Here is a 21,273-nt window from a genome sequence, read left to right as displayed (position 1 = left end):
CCACTTGAATTCGTCTTAAACATCATTTGTATCTTCACGATTACATTCTACGTTCAAACCTTTCATGATTCTTGAAAATACCTCAATCGAGACGATGAACCAACCGCACTGCATCTACGGAAGAAAAGATTGATACATATAGTTATGCACCTGAAAACACTCGAAACCTGAGCAAACATTTAACACATATCTGTGCTAGCTCCTTTGACGTTATTATTACCGAAAATAACTTTACAATTCCTTTCAAAATAGCCAATTTTGTCACAGCTCCAGCAAGACAACTTCGACTTTTTGTACGAAACAACCTTATTATAACGTTGATATATACGCGTGCTCTTTTATTGTTACCAGGGAACCTTTCATATTCCACCATAATACCATCAGCGTTTAATCACCTAAAAACACAATTCTCCTGAAACCACCTCGGATTAATAACCGATGATTCAGATATCATAGCATTAAATGCAGAGGAAACATAAAAATGATAGATGGTCTAAACGGCCAAAAGGTTGATGATAAAGAAAGGAGTGTTAGGAACGCTCGATAGAAAATTGGGTATTGAAACACAAATTGAGCTACCCATGAAGGAGACCAAGGACAAATACAAGGACCAAACCCTATATTCAAATGATACAGGTAATTCTGGATCCGTTGAAATCTTTAGAGAATATCTTGCTCCGAAGTCATGTTAAAATCTTGCGGAAAATCTTTCTCCATCAACCGTCGAACTTAGAAATTCCAAAATATCATCATCAATATCTTTGATATTTCTGAGGATATTTTCATAAATATTCTCGTCCGAAATTATATACCTCTTCGTGCTTCCTGTGTATCAATATATTGGAAACATTCAATAGAAAATATAGTACCGAAAAGCAGATTATGCGAAACTATGAAGAAAGCCGTGGATAAATCACAAAGAATAAGTTTGACTTCAAAGAATCCAAATGATTCTGTTTCTGATGAAATCTTTAGCGAATACCTTGCTTCCGAATCTAAACCCTTACGGATAAATCTTCTTCATCATCCATCGATGTTAGAAATTCCAAGATAACATCGTATCTTTCATTATAAATATCCTCCATATTTATGAAGATATTTTCATAATTATTCTTATCTGAAATCAATAATCTATTCGTGCTATCAATGTTACATCATATAGAAACTGTTAGTTTCTATATTCTGTAAACCTTCGAGCTTAAAATATGAATGTTTTTGAAGTAGTGTTGGGAACTGATGCATGAGTTAGTATAATATAATGACACTTGATCAACGTGATTATATTACAGTAAGTCATGCTGAGTTTCTAATGAAACGTGATGATGGTTCACAGTAGATTATACCATCATCATGTGTCATGTTACATAACTCTTTCATTCTACATAACCTCCAAACATATCAAGAAGAATATATTCTTTATAGTTCTATCGTCTGTATTTTTGATAAATTTGAAAAGCAAATCGTTCTATCACGTTCCACCCTGCTTAGAACATTATAATCATTCAAAACTCTATATCTACAAATTCTGGACCATTATTCGTTTGACTTGGAGTCGGGAAGAGAAAACAAGAGCATGGAGCTCTGAAAAATAAAGGAAAATATAAAGCCGATCACAAACATAGGAATTACAAACCGTGTATATCAATGTTTATCGCCACATAAAGACACGGGATAATCAAAAACACTATAACCCCAAGGGCGAAGTAGAAGAAAACAGATTCCTCCGGTGAAAGTTGGAAAAGGAGAATGATTGTGGTGATAGTCATGATAAGGACAAGGATCAGAACTGGATTAAGCATTTTCACAATCTTTTGGATGTATGAACTAAGAAAGAAAGTATAGGAATGGTGAGAATAATGGAACGGAAGAGCTTAATTTATAGTGGAAATATCATACAGAGTAATCGAGGCAGATCACCGTATTTAATTATAGAGATCTTAATTTCCTTACTAGCTGAAGAAGCAAATCTTTTAGATTTCGAAGATTTTCTTTAAATCCCTTGAATTTCGGAATTCAACCTTGACTACGTCAAAAGTTAAGGCGCACCTTATTTTCTAAATTTAGCCCTGTTTACGTCAAAAGCTAAGGAAAATCTTATTTTTCTTCAATTCACTCTTTTGCGATAGCTTCATTCGTATCCTTAGAATAATCGAATTATTTTATCCTTATTATTCAATGATGATAAACCTCTAATTATCCACTCATATTGGTCATGAAAACATTTTTATTGTTAGCCATGACCACCTCACTCAAATTTCGGGACGAAATTTCTTTAACGGGTAGGTACTGTGATGACCCGGGAATTTCCGACTAAATTTAAACTTAATCTTTATATGATTTCGACACGATAAGCAAAGTCTGTAATGTGAGTATCAGAATTTTTGAACTATTTACGTGGATAACATTTACCCTTCGACTATGTCCGATGATTCACGAACGATTGTGTGTAAATAAATATGTAAATATATATATATATTAAATTTTCAAATGTGTTATTATATAAAATAAGTATTACATAATTAATAATATGCAAGGTTAGTATATTAAATGTAATTACAAGTTAAGAATTAGTTGTATTAGTAATATTATTGTTATTTTCAATACTAATATTAATATTAGTATTATTAGTATTATTATTATCATTAATGTTATTATTAATATTAGTATTATTATTATAAACATTATGATTAATAAATATCATCATTCTTGTTATTTATAATACTATTATTATTTGTATTAATAATATTAAAAGAGTTATTATTATTAATATATATTTATATTTATTAATTATTAATATTAATATTAATGATATATAAAAACTGGATAGTACACAGACAGTTTCCAAAATCAGTTGCAGATCACTCTCAACTTTTAACAATTTTTGTTTCTTGTCTACAATTTGTTATCTGTCAATTTCAAGGTACATTACAGAATAAAATTTATTCCTTATATAGATATATGCATTTGAGAAAGTTAGAAAACTAAAAATAAGCTCGACACTCTGTACATTCATCTTTTTCACCATATTTTGATTTCGAATGAATTTCCAAAATGTAATAATGCAGTCTTGTTAGGAATCATCTATCTAAACTATCTGTAAGTTTTCAATCTTCAATTCTTTCTATCAATTTCTAATTTGAGAGTCAAAGTTTTGGTTTTCAAAGTCAACTAAGTGTTCTTGAATCAAATTCGAGTTTGTTTTGATATCTCCAGTTAATTTGATGATCCATAAAGTTTATAGGAATGATTTGCAACACAATTCATGTTGTAATCATAACCTATAACACTCTTAATCTAAAAATCAATTTTTGAGTTCTTGAGTTCTTCACAGTAATATACACTAACGTAAATTTGAAACAAATTTCAAAAACTAAAAATGCAGAGTTGTTAGGAATCATTTACTTAAACTTCCTGCAAAATCTCAAGTTCCAATTCTTAATAACGAATTCGAATTTACGAGTCAAAGTTAAATTGTCAAAAGTCAACTGTTTTGTTCTTGGAGAAATTAGAGCTTGTTTTGATGTTTTAAGTTAAATTGATGATTTTGATAGATTTTAGGAATGATTTGAAACATGTTTCATGTTGTAAAGATTGTCCAAAACGAACTCAAAATTGAAAACAAAATTTTTTTTTTCTAGCTACTAGCAAGAATTTTTTGTGTTTTTTTTTCTCATTTTTTTTATATCATGAACACATTTTTTTTTTTGTTTCATGTTGTTTACAAGTCATAAATGAAAACCCGTTCGATTGTTGTTGAGTTTTTGCCCCCCGTTTGATTTTAAACTTGGTGAAGAAGATGATGAACTAAGATGAAAGAAATACTAGATATATATGTTTGGGTTGCCTTATAAGTCAGAAAAACATGGATGGCAGAATGGTTAAGGGTGTTTGCGGGTGCGCGAGAGGTCTCGAGTTCGAGCCCTGTTTGGGACAGTTTTTTTTAGAAAAGCTCTTTGAAGGTAGTTCTCATTTCTAAAATTAATATTATTATTATTATTGTTATTATTAGTAGGAATATAATTATTACTATTATTATTACTAAAATAAGAATTTATGATCATTTAATAGTATTGTTATTATGATTGTTATTATTAGTATTATAAATATTATTATCACCAAATAAGTATGATAATCATTATTATCATTATTATTACTAGTATCATACTATTAGTATTATTATTATTACCCTTAGTCAGGTATTTCTACGATTATTAAATTTGCAAAACAAAAGATATATATGTAAATATATTATAACATAAAATATACTAATATTACATAAAAATTATGTTTCAACTAATATTATTGATATAACATTAATTAAATATCAAATAAGTATCATAATATATTATAAGAATAATTAATACATAACAAATATATAAACTTAATTGATTTATACTATAATGTGTTAATACTTGATATAGGTTCGTGAATCCGAGGCCAACCCTGCATTGTTCAATGTCGTCATATGTATTTTTACTACAAAATATATTATTGTGAGTTTTCATTTACCTTTTTACCCTTTTTATTTTTGGGCTGAGAATACATGCGCAACTTTTATAACTGTTTTACGAAATAGACACGAGTAATTGAAATTACGTTCTATGGTTGAATTATCGAAATCGAATATGCCCCTTTTATTAAGTCTGGTAATCTAAGAATTAGGGAACAGACACCCTAATTGACGCGAACTCTAAAGATAGATCTATCGGGCCCAACGAGCCCCATCCAAAGTACCGGATGCTTTAGTACTTCGAAATTTATATCATGTCCGAAGGAGGATCCCGGAATGATGGGGATATTCTTATATACATATTGTGAATGTCGGTTACCAGGTGTTCAATCCATATGAATGATATTTTTGTCTCTATGCATGGGACGTATGATTATGAGAAATGGAAGTATGAAATCTTGTGGTCTATTAAAATTATGAAAGGATTATTTATGTTAAACTAATGAACTCACCAACCTTTTGGTTGACACTTTAAAGCATGTTTATTCTCAGGTATGAAAGAAATCTTCCGCTGTGCACTTGCTCATTTTAGAGACATTACTTGGAGTCATTCAGGACATATTTCAAAAGACGTTGCATTCGAGTCGTTGAGTTCATCAAGATTATTATTAAGTCAATTATAGTTAGATATATTATAAAATGGTATGCATGCCGTCAACTTTCGATGTACTGAAAGATTGTCTTTTCAAAAACGAATGCAATGTTTGTAAAATGTATCATATAGAGGTCTAGTACCTCGCAATGTAACCAAATGTAATGTATTTGTCCTTGTGGATTAGGACGGGTCGTTAGATTCTCAGTACCAAAAATATATATATAAGGGAGCAAATGAAACTCACCATACTGTATTTCGTAGTAAAAATACATATAACGTCATTTAACAAGTGCAAGGTTGGCCTCGGATTCACGAACCTATATTAATTATATATTTATATGTTGGTCAATATTTGTCTAACAATTTTTGGTCAAGTCATAGTGTACCACAATCCTAATGCTCGAGACTAATATGCAAAAGTCAACAAAAGTCAACTTGACCCAAAATGACTTTTAAAATTTATACGCGTTTATTATATAACTTAACTATAGTCGTTTTATATATTTAAATTTATTTATTAGATTTTATAATAATAAAAGTCATTTATTAATTTAAATTTATATTAACGTTTATATATGATAAAATATACTTTTATATATCTTAAGTAGTAAAATTTATAAAGTTCACTTAATATCTTAAAACTATAGTGGTAAGTATTATTAATGTAATTATATTACGCGTGGTGAAAAATATCTTTGTATCCCTTATTTATTTGATAAAATAATATTGATCATCATAATAATAAGTAAAAGTTGTATTATTTTGTAATAATAATTATTATTATTCTATAAAAAAATAACAATATTTATATTTACTAAAAATGTTATTATGATAAAATGATAATACTAACATAATAGTAATAATGATATTTTATAATAACAATGATATTTCTATTAAAATAATAACGACGATAGTAATAATAATCATTTTAACAATAATACTAAAATTCAGTTGACTATAACTTCAAATCTGTTCATCGAAACCATTCGATATCTAAATGAAAAGTTCTTAATTTTTCGCTAGCTTTCCAATGACATGCATATCATATACCCTATCTCAGTAGCATATGTATCTAATTCAGGATTCAACAAACCTATCTAAGGACAATATCGAATGTACAAGCATGCATAATCCTATATATTCGAGCACTAGTCAGGGATACACTATTGATATATAAAAGTTAAGTTATGAGTGCTCACGTATCAATATTGAGATTCAATATTGTAGAAAAGTACGTAGACGTAACGAAGATGATAAATACTAGATTGACCTCACGAGCATACCCATGAACCATACCCATCACCTCCATATCTATAACCCATAATTTCCTTAGCTTCGACTCATTCAAAAAAACTATTTTGAAATTACTCGAACATCACTCCGTCATAATATTTTATGTATACTAATAATATCTTGAAATAATACAGAGCAAATATATATATATATATATGTAAATCGATTGAGAGAGTTTAGAGAAATATATTTTCAAGTTTCTATGAAATAATGAAACCTATTGAATTTTATTTATAATAAATTTTTGAATTATTAAAGTGAATTATTAAAGTATGAATTATTAAAGTGAATTATTAAAGTATGAATTATTAAAGTGAATTATTAAAGTATGAATTATTAAAGTGAATTATTAAAGTATGAATTATTAAAGTGAATTATTAAAGTATGAATTATTAAAGTGAATTATTAAAGTTAAAGTAAAGTAAAGGTAAAGTTAAAGTATAGTAAAAGTATAAAAACTATGTATATATAATACGCGTATAAATATATATAATATTAATTTAAATTGTTATATATATTTAATGAAATAAAATATAAATATCGTTATATTTATTATACTGGTTAAGTAATGAGTTTTCAAAAGTGATTCTAGATATTTATAAAAGTTATATACGTTTTAATAATAAAGTTCTTTTTAAACTGAAAACGTTTTTGTACGTTTGAAAATAGATTAATAGAATATTATGGAAACCAATTCTCCACTAGCTTTTGTCTAACTTTCGTAAATGACACTTTTTATTTTTATTTATAAATAGCTTTACAAATTATTCTGAATATCGTTAAGAGGAATAGATTTCTCAAATCATAGTGGAGCTCTCAACAGAGACTTGTAATCATAATTCAATGTTTCTGATAATTCAATCATTTAATAAATTTTTTTTTAATTTCATCGATAATCATATTGAAACAAATACGTTCATATAAAGCATTATACTTTTAAATACTTTGTTGACATTTTCAATTTATAACATATACACATATACATACATATTCATATATGTTCATTTAATGGTTCGTGAATCATTGGAATTTGGTCGAGGTTTAAATGAATGTATAAACATAGTTTAAAATCCTTGAGATTTAACTTAACAAACATTGCTTATCGTGTCAGAATAATATAAAGATAAAGTTTAAATTTAGTCGGAAATTTCCGGGTTGTCACAACGTTGGAGCTCGATCTTTACTTGTTGACAAGTAAAGCACTTCCCAACATATCTAGCAACGTCCTTCTTCATGTCATTCCACCAAAAGTGCTGCTTTAAATCCTGATACATTTTGGTCAAACCAGGATGTACAGAAAAAGGTGAGCTGTGAGCCTCAGACAACAGAGCCTCACGAATAGCATCATCATTAGGAACACACAATCGAATCCCACACCAAATAACACCGTCATCATCTTCTCTGAACTCTTTCACTTTACCCTCTTCCAAATTTTGAAACACTATCCACAAATCCCCATCATCCAATTGAGCCTCTTTTATTCTAGTAATTAAATCAGACTCGAATTTTAGATTTGCCAACATCCCCGTTGCTCCTCTTTTAGTCAATCCCATATCAAGTCTTTCAAATTCTCGAATGTGAGTAACCAAATATGAGATACTACCAAATGTTTTTCTACTCAAAGCGTCAACTACCACATTCGCTTTACCCAGATGGTATTGAATGTTGGCATCATAATCCTTCAATAACTCAAGCCACCTTCGTTGTCTCATATTTATCTCTTTTTGCGTGAATATGTATTTAAGACTCTTGTGAGCAGTGAAAATATTACAAGTTTCTCCATAAAGATAATGCCTCCATATTTTCAAAGCAAAAATCACAGCAGCTAACTCCAAATCATGAGTAGGGTAATTAACCTCGTAGGGTTTCAACTGCTTCGAGGCATAAGCAATTACCTTACCGTGTTGCATCAAAAAACAACCCAAACCATGCTTAGAAGCATCACTATAGATTTGAAAACCCCCACTTCCTGACGGCAATACAAGAATAGGAGCAGATACAAGTATTTTCTTTAACTCATCAAAACTTTTTTGTCTTTCATCGGTCCACACAAATTTTTCCCCTTTTCTCAACAACTTTGTAAGCGGCAAAGAAATCGTTGAAAAACCTTCAACAAATCTTCGATAATAACCAGCTAAACCAAGAAAACTTCGAACCTCAACAACAGAAGTAGGTCTTGACCAATTTGTAATAGCCTCAATTTTCGCTGGATCCATCATTATACCCTCAGCTGATACAACATGACCCAGAAAGGCAACTCGTTGCAACCAGAATTCACATTTAGAGAACTTTGCAAACAATTTCTTACTTCGGAGGGTTTCAAGTACAACACGAAGATGATTCTCATGCTCTTCTTTATTCTTTGATAATACCAAGATATCGTCAATGAATACGATCACAAACTTATCCAAATACTCATGGAACACCCGGTTCATTAAATCCATGAATACCGCATGAGCATTAGTTAATCCAAACGGCATCAATAAAAACTCATAGTGCCCATAACGAGTGCGGAAAGCAATCTTAGGGATATCTTCTTCTTTAACACGCAGCTGATGATACCCAGACCTAAGATCAATTTTAGAAAAATACTTCGAACCTTGAAGTTGATCAAACAAATCATCAATACGTGGAAGCGGATAATGGTTTCGGATAGTAATACGATTTAACTCACGATAATCAATGCAAAGTCACATGCTACCATCCTTCTTCTTGACAAACAAAACCGGCGCACCCCAAGGTGATACACTTGGCCAAATAAATCCACAATCTATCAATTCTTACAATTGCTCATTGAGTTCTTGCAACTCGAGTGGTGCCATACAATAAGGAGCTTTTGATATATATTGAGAACCAGGAATCAAATCAATCAAAAATTCAACTTCATGAACTAGAGGCAAACCTTGCAATTCGTCAGGAAATACATCAGGAAACTCTCGAACAACGTCAATATTTTCAAGTAAAGGACTCTCGATAGACAAATTGTGAATCGAAGCTAAATAACCAACACAACCATGTGAAATGAGCTTTTGCGCCTTAAGCGCTGAGATAACCTTAATAGATTTTTCAGGAAGATCACCATTAAAGACACAATCGGGTATAGAATGATTTCCAAACAAAATTCTCTTAGAATAACAATCAATAGTCGCGTGATGGCAAGATAACCTATCCATGCCAAGAATAATGTCAAAGTCATGCATGATCATAGGAAAAAGATTTACGGGAACCATGCAGTCATTGAATTCCAAACGGCAGTTTTGATACACACGATCTATAATTTCAATACTACCCATTGGGGTAGAGATTGTAAACGGAGTAGTCAAACAAGTTGGAGACACCTTCAAATATTTCGAGCTCTTAACAGACACAATCGAGTGTGTAGATCCAGAATCAAGCAGAACGAAGAGGGCATGATGGTGTACAAATACATGACTAGTAATAGTACCTAATCATATCAAGAATGTATGAACAAATAACTCAAAGGAAATATTTTTAAAATGAAAAGGAATCGGAATGTACCTGTTGCGTCAGCAGCCTGAGCAGTAGTCATGGCAAAGACGCGTCCGCCAGGAGCTGGAGGAGGAACCCTCAGAACAAACCCAGGTCTAGGATTCTTGCAATCCTTAGCTAAGTGACCAACCTCTCCACAAGCAAAACATGAACCCGCACTACGATAAAAAACTCTTCCCGGATGATTCTTTCCACAAGTCCCACAAGGTGCATTGGCATTAACACCACCATTTTCGTTACCCCTTTATTGCCCTTGGGGACGGTACACTTGTAATTGACCACGGTTATTATTATTTGTCCCGTTGTCAATCCTTAGCTGATTTCCTCTATTATTCCAATTATTACTACGACACCCTTGGTTCCCAGATTGTTGACCCTGTTTGGTAGTCGGTGGCGGCACAGATCGTAGTGGTTGTACATTCTTAACCCTCTTATTTTTACTATCATCATTTTTAGTAGTCAAATACTCGCGCTCGCTATATCTCCAAATTCTGAGCATAATCGGCTGCCTCAGCGACATCAAAACATTTCAGATTAATCATATTAGAGCGGTAACGCCCATGAACAGCGCATTTGTACTTACGGGCTTGGTCCTCGGAAGACGCAGCAGCAACCCCAATCAAACCCGCAAGCCTCAATAATCTCTTAGTGAAATCATTGATAGCCTCAGAAAAGTACTGACGAAAAAACAACTCCTTGAAATCAACCCAATCTAACGAATCCTCAACATCGATATCTCCTTTCGCTTGTCTCAAAGCGATCCACCAACGCTGAGCATCCCCTTCTAGTTTATAAACAGCCAATGGAACCCAAAATCTCTCTTCACAACCAAGCACTCGATAAATCTTCTCAATGTGAGTGATCCAATTCTCAGCTTCAACAGGAGTACTAGCAGTGTTGAATGACAAAGGACGCTATTTTTGAAACCGTCCTAGCCAAACATGAATAGCATCCCCCGTTACAGCATTCATCTCCACATACTCATCCTCATCCACATTTTCATGCTTAAAAGTCTCGCCACCTTGCTTACGCATAGCGTTAATAGCTTGAGCTACAATGTTTGGTAACAAATTCGTGATTGTTTGGTTAATCTTGTTTTCTACCTTCTCCTCAGACATCCCATTTCTTTTCGGTGCCATATATGAACGAGATGAGGATATAACGGTTACGATTAGTAAGAAGAAAATAAGAGAATATGAGAAGTGGAAACATATTATTAATGCGGAAAGAAAATCCTAACCCAAAGTCTACCCAAATCTCACAGGCCATAACTTAGGACGTAAGTTTCTACAAGAGGGAACCTAAGCTTTGATACCATCTGTAAAGACCCTAATCTTACGAATTTCAAAACTTATAAATAAAGGTAACTTAAAAGGTAAATGAGCATTATTCTTATTCGAATTCAAACCATAGTTAAAACACCAGAGTTTACAAACTTATTCAAAGTACTACTAAACCAAAATAAACTACTAAATCTTGAAGGAAATCTCTAAGGCAGGGTGCTAAGTTCACTCCACTCTACACTCTTCCCTCGCTCCCAACGCCCCCTTGATTACCTGTCGTATAAGAAGGAAAACAAAGAGTATGACTGAGCCAAAGCCCAGTGAACGGATATAACAAAGAACAGAGTACAGTATGACATGCAAGACAAATTTCAAAACCAACTTATTTACGAAGTAACTTATTTTTAAATCAAGGTGCAAATATGTATATATCCTTAATAACAAATATGTCAAAATATCAAAGTCACATACTAAGAGTGTTGTACAAACTCCCTAAAATAATGTCCTAAGAGTCAAACAAATATATATCAAAGTATCCAAAATGAAATCATAGGGTAATTACTCCACTAATCATTCATATCGGTGACGTTTCGTATGACACTACGATGAACGTTCTCCGTCAAAACAAAATCCTAGGATCGATCCATACGCCTCCTATCACAAATATATATAATAACAATGAGCTCATACCACCATCGGGCAATCAAATGGATACGCCGTAGATATAACAAATACACCGCTACGGTCGATGCCACGTTACCGTTGTCACAATAACGCGCTCATGGGACCTCCATGAATAGGTTACTCTTAGGCACATTTTAAGAAAACGTTTTAACCAATTTATTAATTATAAATTTTCAAATATCCTTTAATGTGATTAATAGACTTTAAAATATATTTAAAAAAGAATTAATGAAATGACTTAAATATTTTACGTTTGACCAAATACTTAAAATGTTTAAACGGGACTTAATGGAACATGTAAAGCCGCATGGAATGAGCGACACTCAATACGAATCACCGTACCACTCGCCACACTCACACATGTTCTTTACCGAAAGGTTTACGACATTTTTTTGAGGCTGTTTCGAGGCACAGTTTTGATACAATTTCCAAAGGCCAAAATATTATGATTTCCTCAATTAACAAACATAATTAGAAACCTCGTTAGTACATCCAAAATGAGGAGAACATAACACAATATATAGACTAACAAATATAAAGAATTTCTAAATAAGCATGTCATACCAATAATTTTTATATACAATTCGAAACAAAGTTTTGAGAGGAAAGATTTACCGAAGCGATCCTAAAACCACCTAGAATACCCGTACCTTATGATGAATGACAAAATTCTAAGGACAACAAAATACCACCAAAGGATGCGATCACCGAGCCAAATCTAATGAATACGCACGTATGAGTACAAAACGCATTCAAATAGGGAGTATGTAATATCCTTTATTTAATTAGTGTTACCATATTATTCTTATGTGTTTACTTTCGTCTAATTAGTTCCATGAATTTTATATTAATGATATAATTATGTTATCATATATTACTATGACTTTCATATTCCAAAGTGTCTTAAGTATTTTAAGACTAAAAATTCTCACTATCTTAAGTGAAAACATGGACTCTAAATATTAGTCTCTATTTCTTTTCCATATTTTATATATATATATATATATATATATATATATATATATATATATATATATATATATATATATATATATATATATATATATATATATATATATATATATATATATATATATATATATATATATATATATACCAATATTGTACAACAGTAAAAATCATATAAAAGTAAATTAATGATTATGCAAATGTGAATTAAAATTTGTTGGTGATACTTAAATCGTTACAGAGATAAAATCAACCTTAATTACACCATAAATGGATACGTATTATAGAGTATTAAATCTCATGTAGTGTTTTTCAAAAGTAAAGATAAAGTCAAATAAATATGACTAGTAGGATCATACTAGGACAAGAAAATGGAGAGGAATTCTTTAACTTTCTTACGGAAATTTAATATCTATATGTGGAGAATAAGTAGCAGTAGATGATACTTCATATTTGAGTTCATGTAATACTATTTACATGTACAATTTGTATTAAGTCATAAGTGATTACTACTGTAAAATTTAATCATGATTAATATGAATACGATACTCACGTCCATTTACTAAATCTATGACTACAATTTTGTTTAAGATTAATATTCACATAAGATACTCATTCTATACCTAAATTTTTAACATCTCATGTTTATAATAGTTCATGTGATATATAGTCAATCTAAACCACTAAGTTGATTAAGAAAACTAATAAACAAATTTACATCATTAACAAATGTGTTAATTAGTAGTTACCTCTACACGTGTTCGTGTTAGGACCAAAACTAGACCCGCAATTACTTTGTATCTTCTTTGAATTCTCTATTGTCTTCCTCTTAAAATTAGGATGGATTTTAGTAAGTAAAATGGCTATCAACTTGGTGAATATTTCATTTCGTTTGGTGAAGAGTTTACTATACTGATGATACTTGTAGATATATAACTAAATGAAACCTATCCCATTTCTTTTTTTTAATGAATGTTGGCCACACATATTCCATTAACTGATACGTTGATCTTTCACATTTAATATAAAATTTAGTCATTTAGTTTTTAATATATATATAAGACAAGTGACTAGTGTTTCCTTAATCTTAATTATTTTATTTCTAGCATGATACAAAAGTATGTTAGTTTGCTATATGACAAAATTAAGTTAGTTTAAGTTATTTTAATTGGTATGTAATAATCACTATTTATGAATTATTGCTTAGTTTTATAGGATATTACACTCATTGGATATGATAAATCGAAGTACTAAAGCATCCTTAACCCGGATGGGGCTTGTTGTGTGACAACCCGGAAATTTCCAATCAAATTTAAACTTTATCTTTATATTATTCCGACACGATAAGCAAAGTTTGTTAAGTTAAATCTCAAGAATTTTAAATTGTGTTCATACATTCATTATAACCTCGACCAAATTCAGACGATTCACGAACCGTTATATATAAATAAATATGTATATATATGTATGTATGTATGTATGTATGTATATATATATATATATATATATATATATATATATATATATATATATATATATATATATATATATTATAACTTGAGAATATTAATAAAGTATTAAACGTATAATACTTTACATGATCGTATTTGTTTCAATATGTTTATCAATGGAATTAGAAGATAATATCAAATTGTTGATTTATCAGATACATTATGATATTATTACGGGTCTATGTTATGAGGTCCACTGTCATTTAAGAAATCTATTCTTTTTGACAACATTCGGAAAATGGTAAAGTGATTTATAAGTAAGAACGTGAAGTGTAAATAACTTAGATGTTGGATATCGACAAGTTAAGTAACTCGACATTTTTCATTAAGATGATTTCATACGTTTATTTAACCTTTGAACTTTATCCCATGCTTCACCAACAAACTGTAATTTAAAAACTTGAAACCTATTATGAATATATATGATTCTATTTTTTTAAAACATTTTATGATATAACGATTTCCATTATTTTAACCTTTAAACAAAATGATTCTTAAAAATATATTTGATTTTGGAAAACAAAATTATTATATTTATTTGATTTAGTTTCAAACGTACAAAAACGTTTTCAGTTTAAAAAGAACTTTATTATTAAAACGTATATAACTTTTATAAATATCTAGAACCACTTTTGACAACTCATTACTTAACCAGTATGATAAAGATAACGATATTTATATTTTATTTTATTAAATATATATAACGATTTAAATTAATATTATATATATTTATACGCGTATTATACGTACATAGTTTTATACTTTTACTATACTTAAACTTTACCTTTACTTTATTTTTACTTTACTTTAACTCTAATAATTCACTTTAATAATTCATACTTTAATAATTCACTTTAATAATTCATACTTTAATAATTCACTTTAATAATTCACTTTAATAATTCATACTTTAATAATTCACTTTAATAATGCATACTTTAATAATTCACTTTAATAATTCAAAAATCTATTATAAATAGAATTCAATAGGTTTCATTATTTCATAGAAACTTGAAAATATTTTTCTCTAAACTCTCTCAATCGATTTACATATATATATTTACTCCGTATTATTTCAAGATATTATTAGTATACATAAAATATTATTTCAGAGTGCTGTCCGAGTGATTTCGAAATTGTTTTTCGAGTGGGATTGGATTAAGGAAATTATGGGTTATAGCTATGGAGGTGATTGGTATGGTTCATGGGTATGCTCGTGAGGTCAATATAGTGTTTATCATCTCCGTTGCGTCTACGTACCTTTCGTGCAATATTGAATCTCAATATTGATACGTGAGTACTCATAATTTAACTTTTACGTACTAATAGTGTATCCCTGACTAGTGCTCGAGTATATAGGATTATGCATGTTTGTACTTTTGATATTGCCTTTAGTTAGGTTATGTTGAATCCTGAATTTGTTATATATGCGAATGAGATAAGGTATAAGATATGCATGTCGTTGGAAAGCTAGCGAAAAATTAAGAACTTTTCATTTAGATATCGAATGATTTCGATGAACGGATTTGAAGTTATAGTCCATCGAATTTTTGTATTATTATTAAAAATGATTATTATTATCGTCGTTATTATCGTCGTCCTAGTTTTATCTTATTATTATTATTATTATCTTTATCAATAAAAGGATTTATCATTAAAAATTGTTATTTTTTTATTATTACTATCGTTATTATCGTTAAAGTTATAATTAGTATTATTATTATTATCCAATTATTATTATTATTATTATTATTATTATTATTATTATTATTATTATTATTATTATTATTATTATTATTATTATTATTATTATTATTATTATTATTATTGGTATTATTATTATTATCATTATTAATATATATATCATTATTTAAAAATGGTTATTGTTATTGTTATTATTATTATTACTATATTATCATTAAGATAATTATTAGTATTATCGTTAATAATGTTATAGTAACTATCATTATTAATATTAGTGTAATTAAAACAAATATTTGTAACACCTAATTATTTTGATTACTATTATTATCATTATTACGAACACGATATAAAAGACGATTAAAAGATATTAAACGAAACGATTAGGAAATAATGGGTAAGAGTATCATGATGAAATTAAAATATTATAAGATATTGATTTAGATAAAATTATCGTTCTTATTATTTTTATCATTACTATTATTATTAAAATTATCGTTAGTATTAAAACTATCATTTTAACAAAAATTATCATTTTAATAGAAATGTCATTGTTACTATAAATATCATTATTATTATTATTTTAAATAGAATTATTATTTTAAAGATAATATTTAAAATTATCATAAATATTAAAGTTATCATAATTAGAATTATCGTTTTATCATAATGTCATCTTAGTAATTATAAATATTGATATTTTTATAATAATAATTATTATTATAAAATAATACAACTTTTACTTACTATCATTATAGATATTATTTTATCAAATAAATATTTGATACAAACATATTTTACTACGTGTAATAACTTACTTTAATAATACATATCATATTATCTTTATAATATTAAATGAACCCTATAAATTTTATTACTTAATATATATAAAAGTATATTTTATTATATAAATATAATATAAAATTTTATTTATTAATAAATAAATTATATTATTTACTCTAATAAATCTTTTAAAAATATTTAAAAATATAAAACGACGATATTTAAACTATATATTAATCATGTATAAATTTTTGGAAATTATTTTGAGTCAAATTTACTTTTGTTGACTTTTGCATATTAGTCTCGAGCATTAGGATTGTGGTACACTATGACTTGACCTAATTTGTTAGACAAATATTGACCAACACATAAATATATATAATTAATTTAGGTTCGTGAATCCGAGGCCAACCTTGCACTTGTTCAATGACGTTATATGTATTTTTACTACGAAATACAGTATGGTGAGTTTCATTTACCTTTTTACCCTTTATATTTTTGGAAATGAGAATACATGCGCTTTTATAAATGTATGACGAAATAGACACAAGTAATTGAAACTACATTCTATGGTTGAATTATCGAAATCGAATATGCCCCTTTTTATTAAAGTCTGGTAATCTAAGAATTAGGGAACAGACACCCTAATTGACGCGAATCCTAAAGATAGATCTATTGGGCCTAAAAAACCCCATCCAAAGTACCGGATGCTTTAGTACTTCGAAATTATATCATGTCCGAAGGAGGATCCCGGAATGATAGGGGATATTCTTATATGTATCTAGTTAATGTCGGTTACCAGGTGTTCACCATATGAATGATTATTTTTTGTCTCTATGCATGGGACGTATATTTATGAGAACTGGAAATGAAATTCTTGTGGTCTATTAAAATGATGGAAATAAATGATTATGATAAACTAATGAACTCACCAACCTTTTGGTTGACACTTTAAAGCATGTTTATTCTCAGGTATTAAAGAAATCTTCCGCTGTGCATTTTCTCATTTTAAAGATATTACTTGGAGTCTTTCATAGCATATTTCGAAGAACATTGCATTCGAGTCATTGAGTTCATCAAAGATTATTATTAAATCAATTTATAGTTGGATAGTGGATATTATGAAATGGTATGCATTGTAGTGACCCGAACTTTTCCATGTTTATATATATTAATTGAGATTGATATTTACATGATTAAATGTTTCCAACATGTTAAGCAATCAAACTTGTTAAGACTTGATTAATTGAAATATGTTTCATATAGACAATTGACCACCCAAGTTGACCGGTGATTCACGAACGTTAAAACTTGTAAAAACTATATGATGACATATATATGGATATATATATATATAGTTAACATGATACTATGATAAGTAAACATATCATTAAGTATATTAACAATGAACTACATATGTAAAAACAAGACTACTAACTTAATGATTTTTAAACGAGACATATATGTAACGATTATCGTTGTAAAGACATTTAATGTATATATATCATATTAAGAGATATTCATACATGATAATGTCACACCCCCAAATTAGGGCCTCGGGTATTTGTGACTAATTATATCAAATCACAGTTGTATAAACGAGAACGACTCTATATGAGACGTTTTGAATAAAACATTTATTAATAAAATAGCGGAAGCATTAAAAGTTTTACATCAAATTTAAACTGAAATAATAATAATAGTCTTAATGCAAAGTAAATGGTATTTGTGACTAATTATATCAAATCACAGTTGTATAAACGAGAACGACTCTATATGAGACGTTTTGAATAAAACATTTATTAATAAAACAGCGGAAGCATTAAAAGTTTTACATCAAATTTAAACTGAAATAATAATAATAGTCTTAATGCAAAGTAAATGTAATGAAATGAAGACTCCATGTAGCAGCATTCAATTCATCAGGTAGCAATCATGGCAATCATCTTATTCGTCACCTGAGACAAAACATGCTTAAAGTGTCAACCAAAAAGGTTGGTGAGTTCATTAGTTTATCAAAATCAATCATTTCCGTTATAATAATAGGCCACAAGATTTTAGTTTCATAAATATCCGTACACTAGCAAGTGTATAAAAGCATTCTATAAGTTGTAGGCACCCGGTAACAAGCCTTAACGTTCATGTTTTACCCTCTGAAGTACACCAGATCAGGTGTGTTTAAAATAACCTCGAAGTACTAAAGCATCCCATAGTCAGGATGGGGTTTGTCAGACCCAATAGATCTATCTTTAGGATTCACGCCTACCGTACATAGACAAGTAGTTTAATGTTACCAAGCTAAGGGTATATTTCTGGTTTAAACCCACATAGAATTAGTTTTAGTACTTGTGCCTATTTCGTAAAACATTTATAAATCAGCGCATGTATTCTCAGCCCAAAAATATATATAAAAAGGGAGCAAATGAAACTCACTTTAAATAGCAGTTGAAGTATTCCACGCAAGAAAGGAAAGTAAAGCAATTAAGTGACCGAGATATCAACTAGAAGCAGTTCTTTAAGAGAGAAATGAGAGATTAAGGTGTAAGTTTAAAATGAGAAATGTATGTGGTATTTATAGTTGAAAATGTTAGGTAAAAAAAATTAAAATAAAATAAGTAAATCTTAAAAGTTAAAATAAGAAAAATTATTTTGTATTTTTATTAAAAGTAAATCTTAAAAGTTAAAATAAGAAAAAGTAGTTTGTATTTTTATTAAAAGTAAAATCTTAAAAGTTAAAATAAGAAAAAGTAGTTTGTATTTTTATTAAAAGTAAAATCTTAAAAGTTAAAATAAGAAAAAGTATTTTGTATTTTTATTAAAAGTAAATTTTAAAAGTTAAAATAAGAAAAAGTAGTTTGTATTTTTATTAAAAGTAAAATCTTAAAAGTTAAAATAAGAAAAAGTAGTTTGTATTTTTATTAAAAGTAAAATCTTAAAAGTTAAAATAAGAAAAAGTAGTTTGTACTTTTTCTTATTTTAACTTTTAAGATTTACTTTTAATAAAAATACAAACTACTTTTTATTATTTTAACTTTTAAGATTTACTTTTAATAAAAATACAAACTACTTTTTCTTATTTTAACTTTTAAGATTTACTTTTAATAAAAATACAAAATACTTTTTCTTATTTTAACTTTTAAGATTTTACTTTTAATAAAAATACAAACTACTTTTTCTTATTTTAACTTTTAAGATTTTACTTTTAATAAAAATACAAACTACTTTTTCTTATTTTAACTTTTAAAATTTACTTTTAATAAAAATACAAAATACTTTTCTTATTTTAACTTTTAAGATTTTACTTTTAATAAAAATACAAACTACTTTTTCTTATTTTAACTTTTATGATTTTACTTTTAATAAAAATACAAACTACTTTTTCTTATTTTAACTTTTAAGATTTACTTTTAATAAAAATACAAAATACTTTTTCTTATTTTAACTTTTAAGATTTTACTTTTAATAAAAATACAAACTACTTTTTCTTATTTTAACTTTTAAGATTTTACTTTTAATAAAAATACAAACTACTTTTTCTTATTTTAACTTTTAAAATTTACTTTTAATAAAAATACAAAATACTTTTTCTTATTTTAACTTTTAAGATTTTACTTTTAATAAAAATACAAACTACTTTTTCTTATTTTAACTTTTAAGATTTACTTTTAATAAAAATACAAAATAATTTTTCTTATTTTAACTTTTAAGATTTACTTATTTTATTTTAATTTTTTTTTTACCTAACATTTTCAACTATAAATACCACATACATTTCTCATTTCAAACTTACACCTTAATCTCTCATTTCTCTCTTAAAGAACTACTTCTAGTTGATATCTCGGTCACTTACTTGCTTTACTTTCCTTTCTTGCGTGGAATACTTCAACTGCTATTTAAGGTGAGTTTCATTTGCTCCCTTTTTAATTGTTTTGCAATATATATTTTTGGGCTGAGAATACATGCGCTGTTTTATAAATGTTTTACGAAATAGACACAAGTACTAAAACTAATTCTATGTGGGTTTAAACCAGAAATATACCCTTAGCTTGGTAACATTAAACTACTTGTCTACGTACGGTAGGCGCGAATCCTAAAGATAGATCTATTGGGTCTGACAAACCCCATCCTGACTATGGGATGCTTTAGTACTTCGAGGTTATTTTAAACACACCTGATCTGGTGTACTTCAGAGGGTAAAACATGAACGTTAAGGCTTGTTACCGGGTGCCTACAACTTATAGAATGCTTTTATACACTTGCTAGTGTACGGATATTTATGAAACTGAAATCTTGTGGCCTATTATTATAATGGAAATGATTGATTTTGATAAACTAATGAACTCACCAACCTTTTTGGTTGACACTTTAAGCATGTTTTGTCTCAGGTGACGAATAAGATGATTGCCATGATTGCTACCTGATGAATTGAATGCT

General features: G+C 28.5%; 1 protein-coding gene across 1 annotated transcript; it reads right to left on the bottom strand.

The window, feature by feature from the left end:
• Window positions 1–9,178: 9,178 nt before the first annotated feature.
• LOC139875537 (uncharacterized) lies at window positions 9,179–9,948 on the bottom strand. Its single transcript, XM_071862872.1, has 2 exons — window positions 9,918–9,948; window positions 9,179–9,843 (listed from the first exon to the last, which is right to left on the bottom strand). Exons 1-2 carry the CDS (start codon window positions 9,946–9,948, stop codon window positions 9,179–9,181), a joined length of 696 nt encoding a protein of 231 aa, XP_071718973.1.
• Between the last annotated feature and the right edge of the window lie 11,325 nt (window positions 9,949–21,273).

This window comes from Rutidosis leptorrhynchoides, chromosome 11 (genome assembly GCF_046630445.1).
Source record: "Rutidosis leptorrhynchoides isolate AG116_Rl617_1_P2 chromosome 11, CSIRO_AGI_Rlap_v1, whole genome shotgun sequence".
NCBI classification, from domain to species: Eukaryota; Viridiplantae; Streptophyta; class Magnoliopsida; order Asterales; family Asteraceae; genus Rutidosis; species Rutidosis leptorrhynchoides.
The sequence above is the reverse complement of the archived record's forward strand: the minus strand, read 5'-3'. Positions and strand labels throughout refer to the sequence as shown.